Here is a 24,502-nt window from a genome sequence, read left to right as displayed (position 1 = left end):
TAAAATGTAAGCCCCCAAAAATTATTGCAGTTTTTTTTTTTTTGATGACACGTGACCGATTCAGTGTGGTGTGAGTTCCTCTCGTGGGATGCAGGCTCGCTCTAGTGGTACGTGAAAGAATCACTGCTTAGGTAAAGTTAGTTGTATTTCACTTTCAAGTTCAACACATTTACATTTTTTAATCACTTATGTGCAATTTTTAATTTACTAGTCATTACCCCATGCACACGCTCACACACCACCATCAATCTATTTAATTACCGTGCTAATCTTCAATTGTGCATATAGCTGTAGTAATGTTAAATAGACTTGTTCGAAATAATAGGAGGAACACCTTGCAACCATCAGTCATGGATGATGCACACAAAATGTGAAAATCGCGAAAATGTCTGTGCATTTGAAAATCATGGATATTTGTGGATCTAAAAAAACGTGAAAGTTACGAATTTATTTGTACTGTATTAACAATTTTGAGGCAAATCTCTCCTCATACATGCGAAGTCCTTTACATGGCTTTGCACGGCACATGCATGCAGAGCCTCTTAGGAATGATTAGCTGGCGCTTTTCAATCCACATTGCACTGCCCTGATAGAATTAACTCATTAGTGGACGACACAGTGCATGAAATAAAATTACAATCATGTGCCTGCAGGTATTTGAACACAATCATCTCCAGCCTATTTGAGCAGCTTTTTTTCTGTGCAATTTATCTTATGAAATATGTATTTTTCTTTCATTTGTTACTCGAAAGAACAGCAAACGTGTTCCTTTTGGTCGAATGTGTTGTGCCACCAGTGCGTGCAGGCCCTGTTTGTTGTGGTTTCAATATGTTGGCGTCATCATGATGAACTTGTGTTCCAAACCTCGCCAGTCCAACAGAGCAGAGGAGAAAGTCCTCGTTTCACTGTGCCTCCCACTTTGACCAATCGGAGCGCGTCTTCCTCCTCGAACCCCGCCTCTTCCTGACTCCGATTGGCTCCATTACTCTTCATCCGCTTGCACCCTCCTCCAGGGAAGAAGGTAACTCCGAAGGGAAAGGGGAAAGCTGAAAGCTTTTTTTTTAACCCACCGTTTGGTACACAGGCACCTAATCTACATTAAAAGGTAATTTATGTATTTTTTCCCCCTCTCTTAATATTCCAAGAAAGGCCGTCGAAGGAAGACGACGCCAAAAGGGCGAAAAGCGAGCGCGGAGCAGCAGGTACATGAAGGGGCCGCAGGTGCGTTTGCTGTCCTCAGTTTCGGTTGTCAAGTTGTCAACCTGTTGCCTTTCTTTGTCTTACCTCCCCGGGGCTGACGTGGAATATTTGAACTTTCTCACTTCAATTTAGCAATTTTCTCAAGTGCTGTGGGCTTTTAGAAGTTGGTTTCGAGAGGTCGCCCAATAATTGTTCGAGTAAACTGACCTTAGATGACGACCTAGCTCAGCTAACTGGTCCCTGAACGCATCACTTTTACATTTTTAACATTATGTGGTTCTTTCCTTTATTTTGCCGTTTTGGTTTAATGTGCTTGCTAAAACACCATAATGCGTTTAAGATAGTGGTTAATCTATCGATGAACAGTGGGAAAAATGTATATTCCAATTACATTTTTACTGTCGGTATTGTATCATTTTCTTCCAATTTAGGGGAATGCGTTCTAATAGACAACTTTTTAATTAATGGATGCGACTACAGTATATTGATTTGCTGTTATAGTACACCTGAATGATACATTGACAGAGTCTAGTGTGGTGCATTCATACTGGTTGTTTATTTCATGCTTGAACTACTAAAACAAACTCCCATTTTTATAGATTTTTTCATTGCAGAAAGAACAAATGACAAGTACATTCAAAACAGTTTTACTTCTGCTGATACCAAACAAGCTTTGAAAAAAAAATCCCTCGAGCCATAGCTTGCATTACCTTCTAATAGAAATATGAACCTCCTGTTTTGTTTCTTAGCAGGAATTGAAGTTGCTCATGACTTTGGAAAATTGTCGATGCGAAAAAAGTTGTCAACATTTTGTAACGCTCATTCCGGCTTTCTGTTGTTGCGTAACTCACCGGTGACACGCTTTGATTCATGTGAAGAAAAACAATTCGGCACACATGACAGTTGAGTTCCACCAGACAGAAAGTGTAACTGCACCTGCTCTCTGTAAACAAATGCAGTGTGGCTCAGCTTCTGGCTAGTCGGCCTCATGACGACATATCAAAATTGTTAACTCGTTTGAATCCCCCCACCCCATCCCTCCTTTCTGACAATAGATAATGGGGCTTGTTGTTTGCCAGCATTGCGCAGTTCTTGAAAGCCACCCATTTCAAATGGATGCGTTGGCCTGAATTATGCACCGGGGAGGCCTTTCCACCTATTGCCGGTGGATGATGGTTTATTCAAAGCTGGAAGAAAAGGTACGGCGGGCCATGAATGCCTGAGGAAAGCGGATACTGGTGTTTTGTCCCGTGCCTGAAACGTGAGCGCTCACGCGGTGTCGCCTGGTCCGGAACGAGGGGAACGGGCACGAGCACATTGGGCCTCACTGTTGTGCTGTCGCTGCCTGCGGGGTGCTAACTCGCAACGCTGACCTGACCTGACCTCGGCCTCGCATTCGTCTGCCTACAGAAAACAAAATGAAATGCCAAATCGGTGTTTATTTTCCATGTTGTGACTGTTTAGTGCTGTCGCTTGTGCTTGTTACTTACTTGTTTTAATAAAGAAAAAAAAGACGAAGCAGCTCTAACTATCATCATCATGCCACAACACAAAGTTAGCTAGCTAGCTAATGCGTCTACCAGCACCTCTTGCAATGCCCCCACAAGTGGTCAAGGATAGACACTCCCACTGGTGCACTTTCAACCTTTCTATTGAGCAAACGGTAACAAAATAAAGAAATAATTAAAAAGCCCAAGTGGCGGCCGGACACTCATTGCGCAGACTAGCTAACCTGAGCTAACAACAGCCAATTGCACTCTGCACTCTTCTTCACCGGCGCACGTGTCACTCGCCAGGCCAGCTCCCAATTTGTCCTTTAATGATGGAAAATCCATTTTCATCAGGATAATCATTAGGATAATCAATCAGTAGAATAATCGATTCTAAAAAATAATTAAAAAAACTTGATGAATGCAGCCCATATTTACAGCATTGTAAACAATAAGCAGTTGTAGCTACTTTCTATTTTTTTTTTTTTAGGAGTTCCCCTGGAATATTGTAAAAAAAAAAAAAAAAAAAAAAGCCCCATGACACCAATTGATATGAAATTGACGTGTCGATCATGACAGGATGCGTGAAGCCGTTCATTTTGGTTTGAAGCAGCCATTTTGGGCGAATTCCAGGTCTAGTACTTTGACAAACTCCCATGAAGGAATTTCACCTAAATGAAAGCCGATCAAAAGCAAGTTTGCGGTACAGTGAGTTGATGCTAAATTCCGATATCTATGCCATCAGATGCAAGTTGAACGTGGCATGGAAAACTTTTGATGCAGCTCTTGTCGATACTCGATACACACGCGTGCTCCTCGCTAATGCGATTCAGCAAACAAACGCAGGCACATTCATCTTTACGGTCACTTGACAGCGTTTGTGAACGGGCAAGGAAGGTAGAAATACAAAGATGGCGCTTGCAAATAGAAGGGCGGCAACTACGCGACACAAAAGCCATCAGTCACACACTTCCATTTGCCTTAGGCGTTGACACATGAGCTCTCTCTTTGTCATCCTAGAAGGACACGGAAAAAAAAAAAAGTTATTGATGATTTGCTGCAGAAACCAACTTGCAACTGCACACAGCAGATCTCGCAGAAGGTTGAAGCGCGCTCGCGAGTGTTTGTTTGTCCTTCCCAACGTTAACATGAATGTTTTGTTTCTGGACATGAAGAATGGACAGATGGAAGCTACCATTTTCTTTCTGCAGAGGAGTAATGATGCCACAGGGGTCCGAAATATGCAAACGAGTGCATGTGTGCTCCTGTTGCAGTTGTGCTTGTTTTGACTCTTTGTGTTGACATTCGTATGGCGACCTTTAAATTACACGACGCAGCTTCCCTGTGAGGAGGAACAAAATGCTTTTGGCTCCAAGGGTTGATTTTCAGGTTCAGGACGCTTCACATCCAAAATTGCAGTCGTAATGATTTTTTTTATGTTATCCCAGATAAACTATTAAAGATAAGTGAAAGTCACGTAGACTGCAGGCAATGAAATTTTTCTTATCAGTGGAGTGAGCATGACGTCACTTTTCAAGCTGCTGCCATTCGAAATCTTCAGCAAAGTCGAGCTGTGTCATTCCGGCGCTTTCCGTTTCCCGTGTCAAGTTCGTACCTGATGACTCATTTGTTAATATTCACCTTTTGAGCTGGTCAAATGTGGCCTCGTATTTGCATAGCCTTCCATGACAAGTGAAAAGTCTCAAGTCATTGAGCCCGCCTCTCAAATATGTTTACATTCATAATTTCAACACTGCAAACTATACTTTTAATACTTCTTTACTTACATGTTGGTTCCCATGAATCCGAATTTGAGTTAATTCCAATGAAAGCAAATGAATCGGAAGGCAAGCACTCGAAGGCTGACTAAAGTCCGTCAAACTCGCATGTTGTAAGCATCTGACTCAAACGTATCGCAAAGGCTGTAAAATGCCTTCAGGTGCGCTTGTGTGTTTGTTTTTTGTGTTTTTGTAGGTTATTTCCCATTAGAAGTTGTGTAAGCTTGAGTGGCTATCAGGAAGTGTGAGCCAGATGAAAACACGGCATGCTGCTAAACATTTTTCCTTCAGGGATTAATAAGTGATAAACGGTCACAGTTGAAGGAAAATGATTGACTGTAACCTTCATGGAAACAAACACAAATTTTTCGGTCCTTTCAAACGGATCACGACATTGAAATCCCCCCCCCGCCCCATGTTTTTCAGTCATTCCAATTCTTTTTCTTTCTTTCTTTTTCTTTTTTCTTTTTCTGGAGAGCTCAGTATTGTTCATTCGGTAATTTTACCAATTTGACATGTCATCATCATTGCTCTCTTTTTTTTTTTTTTTGTGTGAGTGTGTGTGTGTATTCATTAGTTCACCTAAAACCAATTATTTTTCTGTTATGTTATCCGGCTTCATTGTCGTGAGAATGGCGGCGGGAGTGGCGTGGGGGGTAGTGGTGTCATCCAGGGCATTATCGTGTGTGCCGTCAGCTGCTTGCGACGTTCTTGATTGTATGAGAGGAAAAGGATGCTTCGCATGGTCTTTGTTACGCCGATTCACATCTTGGGAAGAGGCAGGGATTCAATGCTTTTGAATAATCTTCATCATCATCATGGTCATATGAGTGTTGACCTCTGTCAAGGCTACGCTTGAGTAGTCGCGGAGTTTCATTAACGCTGCTTTTATACTTATTGGCCCAGTGTTTCCCACACCATGTTAATACTTGGGCGGGCCACCCAAGTTAACTGACACCCAAGAAGTTTTCAAGAAAATTTTATATATATATATATATATATATATATATATATATATATATATATATATATATAATTAATTAGTCTCACAAGCCAAATATACAGTATGTAACGTAAGTTCGCCGTCACTCACTCGTCATATTTTGAATGTGATAACGTCATTATTTTTCATGTACAATGAACATTTTTAAAAAGAGATTTTGCTGTCCACTGAGAATGACATCACAGGTGCTCAGAGCTCAGGTAACAACCAATCACGGCTGACCCGTTTTCTGGGTTTGGTCATGTGACGTTCACAAGCTGATGGTCGTTACCTGAACTCTGAGCACCTGTGATGTAATTTACAGTTGACCGCAAATGGGAAAATATCTTTTAAAGTTTAAATCACAACAAAATATCATCTTCTTACTGCTGAAAATGGATCGATGAGTCAAGTATACCTTTAAAAGCATGTTTTATTAAGCAAACTTTAAATATATTTAAAAAAAATACTGTATGTATTATAGTGTACATGCCTTTAAGAGGCAGGGCCTCGTCCGAAACGGACGTCTAACGGCAGCATGTCCGTCCTCAGGGATTTGCAGCAGATTGAGACATTTGATGAACAATGCTTGCTTGTTTTCTTCATTTTTCCATCACGATGAAGACTTTTGAGCAGGAAGTGTGTCTCTCGCTCTTGTTGTTTTAAGACATACAAACACGGCGGGTTTGTCCCGTTTGTCTTCTGTTTGAAGGTTTTTGCGTTTGTTTGTTTTTTAAGCCCATTTGCGCTTTCACATTTCGCTGACTTTTTTCCATCTCAGGCAGACCTTGTTTAAGTTATTTCTATTGTTCCAAACCATTTGAACCACGCCAAACAGGTAAGTCTTGATGTTGGGTGTATCCTCCAATTGGCCCAATTAGTGGTTGGGTGTTGGCCTAATGTGGTTTTCCCCCATCAAATTTGGTGGCTTTGCCAACCGGTACTCGGGGGGGGGGGGGGGGGTGGCATTGCTTGATTTATTGTTCATTATTCATTTGTGTGGTGCTACTGATTTTCATCTCAATTTTTCTTTATGAAATCTCGTAAGTGGGAATCAATTAAAAAATGTTTGGAAGACTAAACGCGGCCTTCTGATGAATATTGCGTTTGTGGAAGATTAATTCAAAAGCAAAATCCAGCCACTTTTATCCCATCTGAGGGGGCGGCCATTTTGACATTTGCTGTCGACTCAAAATGAAACCACAGTTGCTTAGGGAACTTAACTCATTCAAACACAAAAACGTATAAATAATTTTTTTGAAATACTTTGTCCTACACTCCCAAAAACCTCTTTATACGTTTTTTTTAAAATGTTTTTTTTTTATGCACAAGATTTGGATACAGCTTCTCACATGAAAAGGTCGCTTAAAGCAATGGTAATTATTACAAAAACGGCCAGCAGGTGGCAACATAGCATAAGAGATCATCTAAGGCCATGTTGCAACAAGTTCTTTTTGTTTTGTGAATAATGATGAAACTTACCTATATTGTAATGCTAATTGCTGCAAAACTGATACAAATATACATTTTTTTCCTGATGAAAGAAGGGATCATTCTTTTGGTAGGTTCCATTTTTTTATAGCAATAGAACAGAATATTCAGTGATTCAAAATCAGTCAAAATTCAGTAAAACAGCTGGGAGCGAAGGGGGTTGCTTCAGGGAAAATGGCTGCGAATGAGTTAACAAATAAAAACCCGGATGAGCCCTTTAATGGTCCAAGTACATTCATGTTGATAATAGATTGGAGATGGGCAAGTACCAATACCGGGTGTCGGTATTGAACCTTGTTTTTTTATCAAAAACTAATTGCAGGAAAATTGCAATTTGTTTCATGCAATTTGAAGTGAAACTGCTAGACTGGTATTTTAGATAATCAACGAGTAACAATATCTAAATGTCACAATATCATATTATCACGATATGAACTTCACGATACAATAATTATCACGATATTGTGGTGGTGTTGGCAATATTCAAAAAAACAACAACCTCATAATACTATATATTAACCTCCAAGTTTTCTGCTATATCCATGCCACTATGCCAGTATGGTCGCCGCCTGTCCCCATCTTAAAGTAGCACTAAGGAACTTTTCAACCTTAATAAAATATTTTCATAACTCTTCTGATGAAACATCGACTTAAAACTAGTTGAATGGTACCTTTGCCATGGCCTAAGGGGGTCTGTATCATTTTTATTGGCACTAAACAACTTTGAGGTGGATGGTAGGAACACTGCCACACACAAAAAAAAAATTACAAATGTGCTGACTGCTTTATGTCATACGTCACTTCCCCCTTTACCTATTCGTTACAAAGTCGGAAGTCAATTTGATTGGTGTGAGATCAAAAGTGACGCAATGTGCTTGTCCTCATGGGAAATGTGGTCTTCCTTTAGGCATAACATTATCACTTTTGTCCATATGGCACCGCCATAATTAACATGTTACTTTTGGCTCAGCAGCGTAAAGTATCATAGTCTATGCAGTTCATAATGCTGTGCTTGGCTGAAGCAGGATAAAAGTAATGTTTTTTGACGGAGATGTGGTGTTTTAAATGTCGTAGCGTGACGACGACAGTATTGTGGCGATTTTAATATCTCAATATTGCGGTTATTGTTACATCCCTATCAACGAGAGCTTTTGGTAATCAGTTAGTGCTTTCCAAAGTTTGGTGAGAAAGTGTCGTTCGTGTTGCGCTTGAGAAGCAGGCCACGCGACGGCAAACATTTGGCGTCATCCTCCTTTCTCCAGCGCCAGTATGTCGTCCGTCCACATTTTCAGCCAGTGAGCGTGTGAACGTGACTTTCAAAAGGAGGTCAACTAGGACTGAGTCATGAAACAAAATGGAGGCCAATGACAATAACGCAGCGGCTGAATGTTGTCTTCACGGCAGGGCGTGTAAAAAAAACAACTAACAATTAGACGTTTTTTTAGTTGGGGGTTGGTGCAGCCCTGCAGAGGTCAGCGTCCACTTGGCCGCCCCCTCCCCTTCCTTATTTCTCCTCCTCCCTGCTGCCTTGGCCGGCCTCCATGTGCCGGGCTCAGGACCTTGGGAATGAATGGCGCCCGCCCGCCCGCTCGGCCGGCCTGCCTGTGCTTCGTCTTTGAAGCCAGCCAGGAATGCGAGGCCTCTCTTCTTCTTTTTTTTTTTCTTCTCTAGCTCTAAACGTGAAATATTCCCTCCGCTGCTCTCATTGTGCACGACAGACGTCATCAGCCAGCCAATGGCTGGCTTGCGGAGGCAGGGAGGGAGGTCGGGGATGGAGGGAGGGATGGAGGGTGCACTCTGTGGAAGTCTTCCTTCCCTCTCCTAATGGTTGCTTGTTTGCTTGGCGCTGACGCCTACTGGAAGAAAGTTGTTGTGAAAGCAGAATGGACATTTTGGATTGTTGTCTTTTGGAGGCCACGTGGATGTTGTGGAGTTGAGCTGAGCCCAGATGAGAAGTTGGGGTGAGTTTTCCTTTCTGGAGGCTCTTCGCCACTCTTGTGATCTGGTTTGCGTGTGGGGGTGTTTGCCCGTTTTTCTGCCTCACCCCCACTTCACTCTCCCTCCCTGTACTTTGTCCCCTCCATCACTTCCACTTGAGCGCCTCACTCTCTCTCGTTATTTCTCTGTGTGCGTCTGCACTCCGAAAGGTCCTCATAAGGTCACAAAATCCTTTCAAATCCTCCAAATCTTTCAAAATGTAAGTTTAGGGATTTGGCTTTTTATGTGTATACAAAAAACACCACTAAAGATCATCTTTTGACTTTTCTTTTCTTGATATTGCATGTTTTTTTTTCATTTCCATTTCAATGTAGTTGCATGTGAAAATTTTTCAGTTACATATTTATTATGAGAGCAAGATATTTAAAGTTTATTGGCTGGGGGCTCACCACATTAAAACAACATAACAACGACAAATAAACAAACAAACCAATCAAACATGTCAAAATATAAATGTAGGATTTCTCTTAACAGAACATTTGCCGCTTTTTTGTGTCATTTGTCGTTCCACTAGTAACCGAAGGGTCATCTGTTCAAATCCATGTCATGTGTCATTGTGCCCACGGGCAAGGCACATCACACGCATTGCCTCCATTGCCGCTCACACTGGTGCGAATGTTTGTTGGTGGTCGGAGGGGCCGTAGGCGCACCCTGGCAGCACAAACCTCTGTCAGCCTGCCCCAGTGCAGCTGAGGATCTTTACGGCCCCTGTAAGTGCTTTGTGTGTGAAAGCAAAATAAAAAAAGTTAATTAATTTCCATCTCCAAGCACTTTTCCCCCAAATTTGACCAGGCTATGAATAATGAGATTTCTTTGAAACTACGTATCGTTGTGTCAATCCATTTAATGTTTCTATAAGTTTGGGTTCGGAATCACAGACTTTATAAACTTGTATTGTGTGGACATTGCTGTAAAGAAGGTCACTTGACCTTCAGTGCTTCTCAATTATCAACTCTCCACCGTGTCTGTAAAATTGTTAAGTACACCTGTGCAGAGGAGCGAACACTCTCTGACAAATGAAAGCACCACTGCCACCTACTGTAGTGGATGTGCTATTACTCTTTTATTTTTATATATTACTTCTAATAAGGCAAAAACAAAAAAAGATCCCTGGGGTCCCACCCACCCTCCGGCATCGTACCGAGCCCCTCCTGCCTCGCCTATTTGAGACAGACATAACACCAACACAATAATGTGGTAGATCAGTGATGTTCATGTTTTCTTCTTGTTAGCATGTAGCATAACATGACAAGTTGAAGCTAATGAAGCTTTTGGTGGTTTTATTGGCAATGTTTACTTGTGAGTTGGACGCCATCTTGTTGACAAGCACACTGGTCGTGACACACAACAGTTATGACTCCGGCATGAACCCGCTCGTTAACTTGCATGTTTCTTTTCGGGTTTTAACACAGCTAAAGGCATGTTTGTTGACCTGACCTGCTTCTTGTGGTTTTGTATCGCTGGATTCCAAGTGAAAATACAGGTGACGAGAATTCGAGGGCAACAATGCCTCCTAACGAGGTATTAGGCGTCACATGAATGTTGTTCTCGTGCGCTGTCGTTCCTTGGAATTCCTTAAATGTTTTCACGTGTGTGCCGCAACGTGCTTAGCCGACCTGGAGGCCTAATTAGAGGCCCGCTTGATGGAGGGAGGTGATTAACACTTCTGACCTTCACAAGCAACGTTAAATATGATGATAATGATGATTCATAATGCACTTGTTTTCTATGCAAGGTTTGCATGCCAATTAAATTTCAGTCTAACATCTGGTGTGTGTTTTTGTTTTCTCCTGCAGGTACTTGTGAACAAACTATTCCTAGAGGATTTGAATCAGGCAGGAGGTGTGAAAATGACCTAATTAGTGACCCGATGCTGGTGCAAATGTGTGGTCGGAAGTTTCCCCAGTGGCAAGGCGGACGCACGCATCGATGCACTTCCAAGTAAAGCTGCCCTCGTTCATCCTCCACACCTGCAGGCTTATTCCATGGATTCCTACAGCTTCCACTTTGAGAGAATGAGCAACGCGGACCTGCATCCTCTGAGCATGCCCGTCAGCCAGCTCTCGCCAGCCAAGTCCAACAGCAGCATCACGGAACAACTTGCCCACCACCAACACGGCAAAGGAGACTCAGCCTACAGCTCCTTCTCCGGGGGGTCCACTGCACCGGACTACCCGCCTTCACTTCCCTTTCCAGAAGACCTACAGTCAAGCTCTTTCAGCCACTATGCTGACCTCAAGTATTTAAAGTCCTTTTGTCATCCCAGCCAGGTTCTACAGTCTAACGCAAAGACCATGGACCAGTTGTATCGTTCTATGGAGGTGATCTCGCAGAACTATCGCAATAGTACCCAAACCCAGAGTGGCAACTGCAGTTTCCATACCAATGCCAAAACAATCTCAAAGGTGCCTCTTCGGGCTCCATCCCAAGACGATTACCCTCCCTTTGCTCCTCCTCCAGTCCCAGCAAGGCAGGATAGTTTCACGGCTACTAAAAACTTAGAAAACAGAAAGACCCAAAGCGGGACTGACTCCCAGCAACCCAGATCCCACAATCATCACCATCCACGCCCACATGGAGTCAACGTCCCCCAAATGGGGATGGCTAAGCCAGAGTCAAGCACCTCTGTCATTAGTACCGAAGGAGTGTTCTCAGACCGGAGGGCAGTGCCAGCAAGCGAGATCCTGCAGCTGCCAAGCTACCGCTCTCCCGTTCACTCTTATGAACAAAGCAGGGCGTCCATCAACCCGCCCAATCTTTTCATCACAGACAGCAAAGCGCATAAGGCATTAAACTTCCTGAGACCCTCCAAAGGCACAAGCCAGTCTGAGCACCTGCAGCCCCGACAGCTACCGAGCGGGGGTGGATTCAATGGAGAGGATTATGCCAAGCCCGATGGCATCAGCGGTGAATTTGAGAATCCTCGAAAGAGGGCACATTCCGCTTATGATTGGATCGGTTCAGAGCCAGCCCATGTTTCCAGTCCTTGGAATGCGGGTCAGACAGGCTTTATCAACAGCAGCATCCAACATAAGGGTCACTTCTACTTTGTCACAGGAGTGTCGTCCAAGCACTCTGAAGCCAGAATGAGAACGCACTCGGCATCTGTGAGTGGGTCTGAAGCTGCCAGTGATTGCTCCACTGTGTTGGAAAGACCTCCAACCAAAGAGAGAGAAAGATGTCACAGCACAATGGAAAATTTATTTATACCCATAAAAGAGGTCCTGGATGAAAGAACCACCCACAGCAAGGACCTCATCCCAAGAGGTTGCAATCAGGAGAATCACAAACCCGCCCCCTTTTTAAATCAGAGTTTGGATTCCTTGGAAGAAATTGACAGTCGAGAGATTGGACGCCACACCAACGCCAATCCTATATTTTACTGCGGCCCTGAGAAAAACTCCCCTCATTCAACTTTACAAACAAAGGAAGTGCCTTCACTGAGCAGCAATGAACCAAGCAACCAGTTGAAGCGAGAGGAGCAGGCAAAGAGGGGCAAAAGGCAACCACTGACAGATGTAGCCAGTGATAGGATCAACAAAGAAACCACTCCACTTCTCTACCATCTCACTGAAGCTAACAGGACTAAAAAAGAAGCTGCTCATAACAAAGCATCTGTTAGAGATGCGTCTATAAAGAACGTGAGACCTCCACAAGGGGACGCCACCAAGAATGATTCTGTTGCCTGCAACACCCTGGATGACTCCTACAAAAAGTACTACAAAGAGAGGCTGAAGGACGCCCAGTCAAAAGTCCTGAAGGAAACGTCCTTTAAAAGAAGGGATCTGCAACTGGCATCAACGCATCACACCAGGCCAAAACCTGAGCTCACACCTACAGCCATTCACTCCTTCTCCTCGTCACAAGATTCTGAGACTTCCACAGACACCCTCACCCTGTCTGTGGCTTCCGAGGACACGGAAAGAGGGAGCGTAGTTGAAGAGGTGCGGCACAGTCCGAAGCAGATCAACATAGAGACCGAAATAGAAAATGGAAGGTCTTCATACGTGGCTCAGCCCCAGGTAGCGTCACGAATTGGGGGGCGAAAACGGCTGACTCCAGAGCAGAAAAAGTTGTGCTACTCTGAACCGGAGAAGCTCAACCAGCTTGGTGGCGGCCCCAGCCACTTGGCTTGTCGCTCCTTTAGCAACGATAGCGACGGGCTGTTTGCAGTGGACACTGAGTGGCAGGATCACGTGCAAGCTGGAGACCAGGGACTGGTGGCAGCACGGAGGAAGTTGTTTGAGTCTCGGGGTCGGGCCCTCTCGGCCTCAAGCGCATCAAGGACAAACCTGAAGCACTTGCAACACAAGGCACTGGTGGCATACATGGAACGCAAGACAGGCCACAAGGTGGCGGAACCCCAACAACCGAGTCCTCAGCTGCCAATACCCCCCAGGCAGAGGCACTCTCTGGGAGAGAAACCATTTGACTGGGGTCCTAGGCCTTTATCGGCAAGTACTGAGGGTAATCACCTCAAAAAGAAAGTCAACAGACCCCAGTCTGCAGGACGCATCCTTGATTCCTCCACCAGCTCCGTCAGGTATGACTGAAGACAGAGTAGAAAGCAGTTGAGTTCTGGTTTTGGTTTGACGTGATCCTTTCATGTTTTACAACGTAGGTATGCCCAGTTCTTCTCGGACCAACCAAACCAACTCGGATGGAAGGAAAGACAATGTACATCCCATGGCAAGTGTGCATCTGTGGAGAGTCTCTTGGATCAATCAGAAGAACCTACGGTTTTCAGGAACAGATCCACATCCACACCACATGCATTTCAGGTAAGTCGGATTATTTCAGGTTTTTTTTCCTAGGAAACTTGGATACAACTTGTTTTCTTTCCTCTCTGGTCTACAGGCACAGCACTATGATCCAGTTAATTCCTCTGAAATCTGCAGGTATGTACCAGCGCTCCAGTCAAATGTCTGCCGTTATGAGGTCAAGAGAGATTTTTGTGCACACTGCAGCAAAACAATATTCTTTTCAAATGAATAATTCTGAAAAACTTGGCTTGTTACTGCTGTGTGAATAAGTTAACCCAATCACATCCCTTATTTACTTCATGTCACTTCTAGTATCCAGAATAGTGTGAGCGCTGCAGTGAGCTCAACGCCTGAGGCCCAGCAGCAAATCAGTGTCATAGGCCAGAGGGGGAAGTCCATGGAAGAACTGGGAGCATCCAAGTTAATGAAGATGCTTGCTCTGAGTAAGAGTTCTGAGCAGCTGGATCAAGCGTGCCGAGACGTGAGGAGCGCTTCGTTCTTGGCTGAGGTCAAGGAAACTCGGGGGATGGAGAATGTGTTGAATCCAGCGCAAAATCAAACAGACATTTCTGACCTGAAGGGACAGACACAGAAAAAGTCCAGCTTGAAACAGAACTCTGACGTAGCGCCAGTGGATGGGGAGGATATTGGACTTAAGCCCACAACAGGAAGAAGAACCTTGAGTAGATCCCACTCCCCGACTTCTTGTTCGTCCTCCAAGGGCAAAAGGCAATCTTCTGGATCTCGCAGTCCTCCTACGGATAAGTTCCTATCTAGCAAACCTCCCGTCGAGGCGCCTTCTCACCCGCATTCCCCTGGAGGCCAAGAGACCAGTGAGAGGGAGGCAAGGTCTAGCCTGTCTTTCACCACGCAGATAAAACAACCGAGCTCCAGGTGAGGTTTGACAAACTTTTTCTACAGCTTCAGAAAACAACCCTTGACCAGCGCTAAACATTAATGACCCTCTAGTTGGTGTTCTGTTTGCGTAATCTGATCCCGGCATTCAAATACAAGCCAGTGGGGATCGTAGTGAACCTGTTTTAGTTGGGCAGCCATGTGGTCTTCCTCACAACATACAGGCTTGGAGTTCATATTTCCAACATGAACTTCTTGTATGGAGTTGACATCCGGGCTTACTTCCACATTCCACTTTTGCCACTCTTGACGTTTACTCTTTGTGACTTCTACCATGAGCTTTTCAGGAGTCACGTAATGGTCTACTTCCTGTTTCTTCCTTCCAGGACTGTCCGCAGTTCTTCCGAACAGACGGCGGTTGAACCAGGCAAAGATGTCCTACCACCTGCCCACGAAGTGTCCCTGAGCTGCGGCGTGACCACAGATCCGTCCTTGTGGATTCTCCCTCCAGAGCAGGAGCAGTCCAAACTGGACGTGCAGACTCCGGACTCTGTTTTCGATGAGCCTGCCGTTTTGAGCGAAACATCAGTGTCACCCTGCATATCGATTTCCGATCAGCAGGTTGCCGAGGAGCAACATTCCAAAACGGAATCCGTGGAAGAGGTAGAAAGGGCAAGTTTGTCGAGTCCCGCCAAGAGACCGACGTGGGAGGAACTGGTTGAAGCCGTGGTTAATGCGGACAGGTCGCTGGCCCCCGCGCTCTATCCGTTAACCAATCGTAAGACGGCGCTGATGCTGATGGAGCAGCTGCTGTCTGAAGACACGCTACTGATGGAGGAGCACTACAAGAAGAAACAGGAACAGCAGGAGGAAGCTGCGCAAAGGTCAGGAACCTGCAACCCAAATATTTGCAAATAATACAAATTTGAAATCATGTTCAGTGCTTTCGCTTCTAGCTGTTTTGTTTTTTATGGACAGTGGTGGTCCCTCGCTATGTCGCCGTTCACTTATTGTGTATTTTAATTTGTGACTATAACTTTATCTACTGCAGGTTTACATCACTATTTTTCTTCCTTCTGCCAGCAAAAAAATTACTTTTTTTTTGTTTTACAAAAAGACGAAACCATGAAGATAATAAGCTCGTCGCCCCCAAATCCCCCAAAGTCTCCCTTCCCTCATCGTGCGTGTGATCGGTAATAGTCGAGCGTGAAGATTGTTGAAATGTGCCGTTCTGTTACTCAGCGTGCGGGCAGTTAAAAGGAAATGTAGCGTTCCAATTGGACGTTAATATGAGAGCATCAGGCTCTTCAGGCACGGCCACGATCTTTTTACAGCTGTATCTTAAAAAAAAAAGCTTACATTAACTAGACCCTCATGTCGTATTGTGACAAATTTACAATCCTGGCGGAGGAATTCGCTTTTGAAATCCTTGTTGTGGAAAGGAAAGTACTGAAGCAGGTGGCCTAAACTAAATTGAGATGGATGTCCTGCTTCCCTCTTAACTGGCCTACTGACAATCGACACGTCATGTAAGTCACATTATTATAAAAAATGCAGCCTTTTTGTTTATTTATTCTTTAATTTGCATTTTGGAAGTTGAATTCATTAATTGTAACAAGTGTTTAGAAGAATGAAACCGTGTGGGGTCCGTAATGGCTTAATAGAGGCGTAAATCCCTTGCCACAATTTTTTTTTTCCTACGACCTCTACTTCGCGGAAAATCGCCGAACATCACCCGCAAAAATTGAGGGAACACTGTACTTTACATGACGCATGTCCGCGGTCCTGTTTTAACTGCTGAGTGTGAGACAATAATCGCACTCCAAAGGCCTTCCAATAAGCATTTGCACTCGTGTATCGTGTTTCTCTATGAAACACAATCGTGGTTGGAGAAGGTGGCGTCATGTTACCTCACCTTGCATCACATGCTGTGGCACACCTGCATATCTGCTTACTGCGGGACTTGCACTAAGGTTTCTGCAAACGCAAGTGCGCGCACACACACACACACACACACACACACACACACACGAGAGCGAGCAAACGCATAATTGTAGATAAGAGTGAGGAATGCACAAGTCAGTCTGACCTCTTGGTTGTTTTACAGTTGCGAGAGCGAGCCACCTCCGTCACCTGACGGCCTCGCCGATGCAAACGGCACAGTCGACCTGGCTGACAAGAAGGTAAATATCAAGTCACAACAGACCACGAGACCACAAAAATATTTACTTGGTAAGAGTGAATAAATAAGTTGTTTCAACAGATATGTGTCTATCTGCTGATTGGATCGGTTATCTTTTTTTTTTTTTTAAACTCACTCGCAGATCTGGGATTGGTTTCAAAATCCTGATTTATTCAAGCAGTGCTTCTAAACCTTATTAGAGGTTCACAAGCGCACCAGTTTCCTATGCGCATTCATCAAACCTTCATGTATTGAAAAATACTGTCTGATTGTTTTATTTTCAACATAGGACACTGACTCCCATCATTCAACTCGACTCGATATTTAGAGAGCCCTGTAAAACAACCACCGAAGTTTTCTTAATTTAAGATGCCCCAGAATTGAACCCTGTGGAACACCATCCATTCTGTTATACACACCATTTCATATTTCACATATTCACACACAACCACTTTACGTTTTTTGTTCAACATAGTATGAAAGGATTACAATAGTAAAGAAATTGCACGATGTACCATCACAACAGTCGCAAGTCGACTAAGCGCACCAAATTCCCTGCAGCCAATGGTTATTTTAGTTAACGAAAACTAATGAAAAAACGAAAACTGAAATTCAAAAGACAATTTCATTAACGAAATTAAAAAAAAAACGAAAATGCTTTTGAAAAAACAAAAACTAACTGAAACTCCATTTTATGTTTACAAAACTAACTATAATTATAGCGAAAATGTCCTTCGTTTTCGTCTTTGGTAATTAATTTAACTCATGAGCGTTTGGGGATGATTTTAAAATAATAAGGACGTTTGAAAGTGTGTCACACAGAAGTGACGTCATCTAGCAGCAGCCAATAGAAAAGCACTTTCAGATGATGTCGCTCTGAGGCGACAATGAAATGCAACGCTAGGTAAGAAATGAGTTACTTTCCTCATTTAACCATGTTGTTTATCAAATATTTTGCACAAGCAGTGGTGGCAAATCCAGGTTCAGAAAGTAAAAAAAAAACACAGTTGGGCTTTAACCCCAGGTGCTAGCTAGCTAGCTCCCTGGCTAACTCCCATGGTGCTCGTTTACCTGCTAGGGCGCTAGCTAGCTAGCTAGCATCAATGGCTAAAGCCAAACTGTGGCAGGGTTTTACTTTCTGGACTTGGATTTGCCACCTGTGCGCACAAGTAATAAACATTAAAAAAAAATGAAAACTAATACTGAAATTGACTAAAACTAAGCTTTTTTTTTTTTTAAAGAACTAAAAATAATAAAAACTAACAGAACCACCCTGAAAACTAATTAAAACCAACTAAATTTAAAACACAAAATAAAAACTAACATGAAAATTCCAAAACTATAATAACCCTGCTGCAGCCAATAACGGTTAAGCGGGGCATATCATCACCAATCCTTTGAGTCAGGTGTGTGTCTTGACCTCCTCTGAGCCCCTGAGACTGACTCACCCAACCCCTGGGCTTCCATCCAACCCATCTTAAGAATGGCTGATATGTTGACAAATGTGCCAATGACAACCTTTTGAAGTGATGGTGAAGATTGTTGCATTTGGACCCGCCCGCAGAGCATCCTGGTGCGCTATATCGAGGAGCGTCTGCGCTCGCTGGAGGGGACGCGGGACGTCCTTCAGGCGGAGACGCAGGACAACGCGGCCCACGGACTTGCTCTGGAGGCGCTGGTCCGCGAGCGCTGTCCGCCGTTGGAGCTGGAGAGGTACAACCTGTTCATCGGAGACCTGGAGAGGGTCATCAACCTGCTCCTCTGCCTCTCGGCCCGGCTGGCCAGGGTCCAGAACGCTCTCAGCGCCGCGGGCCACGACACCGACGCTGACGACAAGGTGACCACTGTCTGCGACTGTGTGTGTGTGTAAAAAAAAAAAAAATATATATATATATATATATATATATATATATATATATATATATACTGACTGTATAGGAGAGTGAACATTTGATTTGCCTTCAGGAATATGCAAATAAATCATCAAATCACTATGCATTATTTATTTATTTTATTCATTGTGAAGTTATAACAGTAGAAATATAGGATTTGTTCATTTATTTGAATCCTGAATCAACAAAATCTAATTCAAGCTCACTAATAAAATCACCATCGGAGAAAATAATAATACTCACTTACTCACTCATCCCTAATCAAAATTATAAAATGATGTTAATGATGATAATACCTATAATAAGACTTAGTAGGACTTCGAGCAATGTTAACACAATAATAAATAAAAAATTACAGACGCAATTGACTAATTTAGAAATAATCAAATGTTTTTCCCAAAATGAAAAAAATTCCATTTGGATTTGCTGGAGCTTTTTATTACCTTTTATTTTTTGTTAGGATTTTTTTTTTAAACCATCTTTACTTTTGTTCAAAATAACTTTACAAGAAAAAAAATGTAAGTGCTGTATTAATATAATATGGTATAATGATTTGAATCCCAACACTCATTCACTGCCATAAATTCATTTAAAAATATATAAAAAATTAGGGGCGACAGACAATAATTTTTTAAAATTGTAATTAATCATATGACTTCACTAGTTAACTCACGATTAATCGCAAATTTTATATCTGTTCTAAATGTACAATGAAAAAAATTCAAGGTTTTCCTATTCTTGTTAACAAAAGTGGCATTTTTTTAAAATAAAAATAGTTCAAATGATTTTTCGACGTTTTTAGCCGTCAATGGCAGTGAATGAGTTAAAAAAAAAAAGAAGAAAAGATAAAAAATTTGGAACATCAGGCGGTTAAAATTTTAATCGTAATTAATCGCATTACTTTAATAGTTAACTCACGATTAATCACAAATTTTATATCTGTTCTAAATGTACAATAACAAAATCTAGCTTTTCATACTCTTTTTAACAAAAGAGGGGAAAAAATTTAAACTAACAGAAATAGTTCAAATGGATTTTTGACGTTTTTAGCCGTCAATGGCAGTGAATGAGTTAATCTAATAGACGTCTGTCTTTTTATGATCTTAAAGTTTCAAACTAGCGGCCTGACTTGTGTGTCTTGATACTGTGCACAAACTGGAGGCCTCCTCAATCATGAGCTCTTCCTCATCGTTGAAATATTCTGATATTGTCAGATCATTGTCATGATATTGTCTTCTATATTCCTCTGGAGTTGTTTTTCATATTTCCCAACAACGTAGCCTACGTCAACGGCCAGAATGCAAATTCCGACTGAAGCGTCGGCCTGCAAGCGAGAGTTTGCATGTGCAGCCATGACGCGCTCTCGTTCTGCCGTTGTCATGTTGACTTTGGAAGAGCAAACATGCCTGCGAGGTGAAGGCCGGCCACTTTTGCCTTCTCGGTTCTCATGCCCAATGCAAGAAATGCCAACTTCTTGCTTCTTGGCTTTATCTTGTGTCCAAATGGACGACGTCATGTTCTGTCTGCCGTCATCCCGGTCGACGTGTTGTATTGCGGGCATCGTTTCCACACGGGAATGCGTTGTGAACCCGCCGCCGTTATCAGTATCCCGACACGCCCTCACCGAAACTCGGGAGGTTTCGATGACGTTCGCGCCGAGCCTGCCCTCTGTTGAAACAAGGCAACATTGCATGCGCCTCCCTCGCAAACACTTAACCTCTCCCTGACGACACAGGCAACTGCTCCCTCCGCAAGATCTTTTTTTTTTCTCGCTAAGCAACGTGCCTATTCATAAAGTCAGCAGGCACAGATCACCTTAAGTAACATTTGACTTATTTCAACAAACGCATTATTTTATTTGTACTTTTGCAAAAAAAATTATGAACCTGATATGAAAAGTGGTTTGTGTGTGTTTGATGATCTAACATCTGAATACAGTTATGTAACATGAGTTGATGGTGGTGTACATGCTAAGATGCAAAGGTGTTGCTGCTTAACGATCTTCTCCATTTTGAGTGATTTGCCGCCATCTTGTGGCATCTATATGCAACAGCATATGATGTATCGCCCGCACTCTTGTGACCGTTTGACGACCAGGAACTAGAAATGAGAAATTAGAGGAATAGAAGATTGAAGTAAAATTCTAAATTGGGATATATAGGTCTTACTTTCAAATTATCTGTCAGGTTTTTTTTTTTTTTGGGTGGGGGCATGTTGTGTATCAAAAGTACTCAAAGAGTTTTAGCACTCGTACTGCTATCAGTCTGAAAAAAAGTGGTATCGAACATCTCTAATTGGAAGTGTGACCACTTCTTATTAATTTGTTTCTTATTTTAACGTGTATTTAATCATTACTTCACAATAATTACCAATTATTGAATACAATTGTTTCGTCTACTCTATTTTCCATTTACTGTAAATTATATATTTCTTATTAATATTTGTATTTTGGATTTACTGTAAATTTATTTTATTATATTTTTAATTTAATGTATTTACTAAATTTAATTACATTTATTTTTCCCATTTACTGTAAATTGTTTGTTTTATTTATTATATTTTTTTCCATTAAAAAATATTTGAAAAATATTCTCTTTTTGAAAATTTTTCAAATAAACAATTTTTTTTAAAAAAAAGGAAAGAAAAAAATATAAATAAAACAATAGTAAATGGGAAAAATGAATTCATTTTCCCATTTACTCTAAATGTTGTTGTTTTATTTATTATATTTTTTTCAGTTAAAAAAAAAGTTTCTATTTGAAACATTTTCTCTTTTTTGATTTTTTTTCAAATCTAATTTTTTTTGTTTTTATTTGAAAAATGTTCTCTCTTTTTTTGATTTTTTTTTCAAATAAAAAGGAAAACAAATATAATAAATAAAACAAACAACTTACAGTGAATGGGAAAAATAAATTTAATTCAATTTAGTAAAAACACACAAAAAAGACAAAGAATCTGACCAACAGTCTTTACCACAGATGATCTCGATAAGAGAAATACCATACAATGTAGAAAATAATAATAATAATAATATTAAAAAAACGTACCCCCCCCCAAAAAAACAAAACAATTTACCATAAATGAAATGTATGTAAATGCGCAGTGTGCCAGATTACAGAACAGAATGGAGAATTTAGCCAAAATCAAGTCAAGGGCAAACAAAATCAAGCCATTCACCCATGCTACATTCCGCGTAGCATCCAGCGCTAACGTGGTCCTGGTCTGCATCTGTTTGTGTTTGTGCGTGTTAGCAATCACTGGACAGCCGTCACCGTCTGCTGTGCAAGCAGCGGGAGGACGCCAAAGACCTGAAGGACAACCTGGACCGACGGGAGAGCCTGGTGTCCACCTTCCTGTCCCGCCAGCTGAGCGCCGAGCAGCTGCACGACTACCGGCGCTTCGTGCAGACCAAGGCCTCGCTGCTCATCCGCCGCAAGGACCTGGAGGAGAAGACCAGGCTCGGCGAGGAGCAACTGGAGGCCCTTTCCAAAACGCTACGTCTCTGAGGGCGGACATTTTGTTTGGGTGGCGCGTCGGTTTCAACCGCTTCGGACCGCCTCGCTAATCGCACCTGACTTGCTGACACTTTTGAGTGCCGCTGTGCCTTGATTTCAGCAGCGTCGTAGCTAGCTTGAGTTCAGCTGCAGTTCCCTGCTCTGTCTACAGGGGGAGCTCAAAGCTGAAAGACGGACTCACATGCCGCAATTAACCGATTCAGTCAACTTTTATCCCACAAACCGCTCACAATCCCCGCCCTCTTTCTACTGGCCCCGCCCCCTGACTCACTCATCCAATCACAAATCACCTTCATGGTCTCACGCACGGTCGGAACTTCTTGCAACAATCACGTAGTGGCGTCAAAATGAATTGATTGCTGTAATCGACAGCTAATCGGCAACTTGTAATAATTGAATAATTATTTTGAGCCAAGTAAAGCAGACTGATTGTTTAATCGAAATAAGACATTTGCAAAGATCTATTTTTACTGTGGAAAACGATCAGTAACTGAATCACTTTCAAAATCGGTTTATTTAAACGATAACTGGTTAGTGAACAGTAATCGAGAGAACATGTTTTTTTGTAGCCGAATTAATTGATTAAATAATCGATAGAATAGTCGATTCTGAAAGTAATCGATAGTTAAAAGTAAACAATTGAGTCAAAATAGGGAAAAACTACTCCAGCACTAACTAGTGAGCAACTTTTCGAATCATATAATAATCTTTATAGAATAAATAAAATTGTACCGCTAAGTGAAATTATGTTAAACAAACTTTGTTTATACTCTTGTAACTGCACAATTGGCTTATTTTCCTCGTTTGGTTCGCAAAAATTAAAACTTTGTGTAAGGTCATGTGACTATGTGGCTCCGTGTGATTGGTCGATTCGAGTAGTTCTGGATTGGCCAAACGGATCACGTGACAGGAAGTATCACTTGGAAACCAAAATAGGGACGCAGAATGCTGTATGTTTTACGGCTTCATTCGAAAAAAAAAAAAAAAAAAAACGGACACGGGTTGCGCAATAATCGATCGGCGGTTGTGTTTGGTAAATCTTGAAGTTGCGACCGTCTGCCGCGAGGCCTCGAAGGAACGTGGATGTGATTGGACGTATGACTGGTCCCCCGCCGTCCAACCTCTCAATGTCACCAGGAAGTTGTAAAATAAACCAGACTGTTGATCTGAAAGCTTTAAGCGGCCGAAGAGACTCGCGAGCAGATCAAGGCACGGAAAACCAAAAGGTGAACACTAACTTAAAAAAGAAAAGAAAAAAGCACTTTGAAACAAATGCACATTTCTTCATTTTAAAATCAAACAGCCTTACTCCATCCAGCGACAACAACTTTCTCTTCACTTCCTGTGAACAATTACTGTCATATCGTTTGCTTTTTCAAGGTACGTTCAGGACCGCCACGATTTCAAGTGGAACCCCTGAAGTTGAACACAAATGGTTTCCTTTTCGACGCCAGCATTGGTACCCTTCTACCACATCACACACTATTAGGGCTTCAAGTATGGTGCTTGGTTTTGTTTTGACAATTTTGGTTGGATTAAAAATTGTAAACAGTATCTTGCTCAAAGATACTTCCACGTGGTCTTAAATGCCATGGGATCGAAACCACAACTTCTGGGTTGGGAGACGACCACTTTATCACTGAGCCACACCGAGAATGTTCCAACTTCTGGGGTTCCATTCAGATCAAAGTTGAACGTCAGTGGTTGCACTCTAATGAATGTTCAGTTTCCAAAGTTCCACTCTAAGGAATGAGATTGTGTGCACCCGCTGTCCATTGGTTACTTGTTACTTGAACTCACAAAATTCCATCATTATTGCTGTTCAAATCTGGTTTTAACTTTCATGAATGTTCGATTTGTGCAAGCAAGCGATGTTGTTCAACATGAATGATGAACGTGTGCGGTGTTTGTGTGTAAAAGTTTTTGCTGTGCTAGTTTTTTAACAATATTCATGTTTTCGTCATGAATGAATGCGAGCTCTGATCGTCGCTCAGGAAATGACCTGAGAAGCGAGCAGCCACATCGGATGTGTGCTGTGGACTTTTGATTTTGTATAATATATTTATGTTTTCAGTCAAGCTTGTGGTTGAAGCCACAAAACGGATTCAGATCACCCCTCCATTTATTTTCTCAGTGGCGGCCCATATAAACTCTTCTTTTTTTCCTTATTCAAGTTGTTTGTTGTGACTAGACCTTTCTTCACGGATCGGAGACTGTTCACATACGATTTGATGACGTCACATTGGTTTGTTTGTTTCTCCCCACCCCAGCTGAGTAACACGTGCCTGTTTGGAGTTGTAAATTCCACTTCGTTTGTCTTACTGTCAATAAATTAAGAACATTCCTCTTTAAATGA

General features: G+C 42.3%; 1 protein-coding gene across 5 annotated transcripts; it reads left to right on the top strand.

The window, feature by feature from the left end:
• The first annotated feature begins 1,028 nt into the window (after window positions 1-1,028).
• Window positions 1,029-24,502, top strand: shroom1 (shroom family member 1). Of its 5 annotated transcripts, XR_013288591.1 has the most exons (10): window positions 1,048-1,221; window positions 10,736-13,482; window positions 13,561-13,720; window positions 13,797-13,837; window positions 14,015-14,596; window positions 14,944-15,441; window positions 16,665-16,740; window positions 18,304-18,576; window positions 21,883-23,372; window positions 23,527-24,502. XR_013288591.1 is itself a non-coding variant. In XM_077546479.1 (9 exons), exons 2-9 carry the CDS (start codon window positions 10,925-10,927, stop codon window positions 22,135-22,137), a joined length of 4,443 nt encoding a protein of 1,480 aa, XP_077402605.1. In that variant the 5' UTR covers window positions 1,029-1,105; window positions 10,736-10,924; the 3' UTR covers window positions 22,138-24,502. The 5 variants fall into 5 exon arrangements, 4 of the variants coding, with proteins under 4 accessions (XP_077402605.1, XP_077402604.1, XP_077402603.1 ...); XM_077546479.1 differs by having other exon boundaries at window positions 1,029-1,105; window positions 21,883-24,502; XM_077546478.1 differs by having other exon boundaries at window positions 1,048-1,202; window positions 21,883-24,502.

The sequence above is a fragment of the Vanacampus margaritifer genome, chromosome 16, assembly GCF_051991255.1.
Source record: "Vanacampus margaritifer isolate UIUO_Vmar chromosome 16, RoL_Vmar_1.0, whole genome shotgun sequence".
Lineage (NCBI taxonomy): Eukaryota > Metazoa > Chordata > Actinopteri > Syngnathiformes > Syngnathidae > Vanacampus > Vanacampus margaritifer.
The sequence above is the reverse complement of the archived record's forward strand: the minus strand, read 5'-3'. Positions and strand labels throughout refer to the sequence as shown.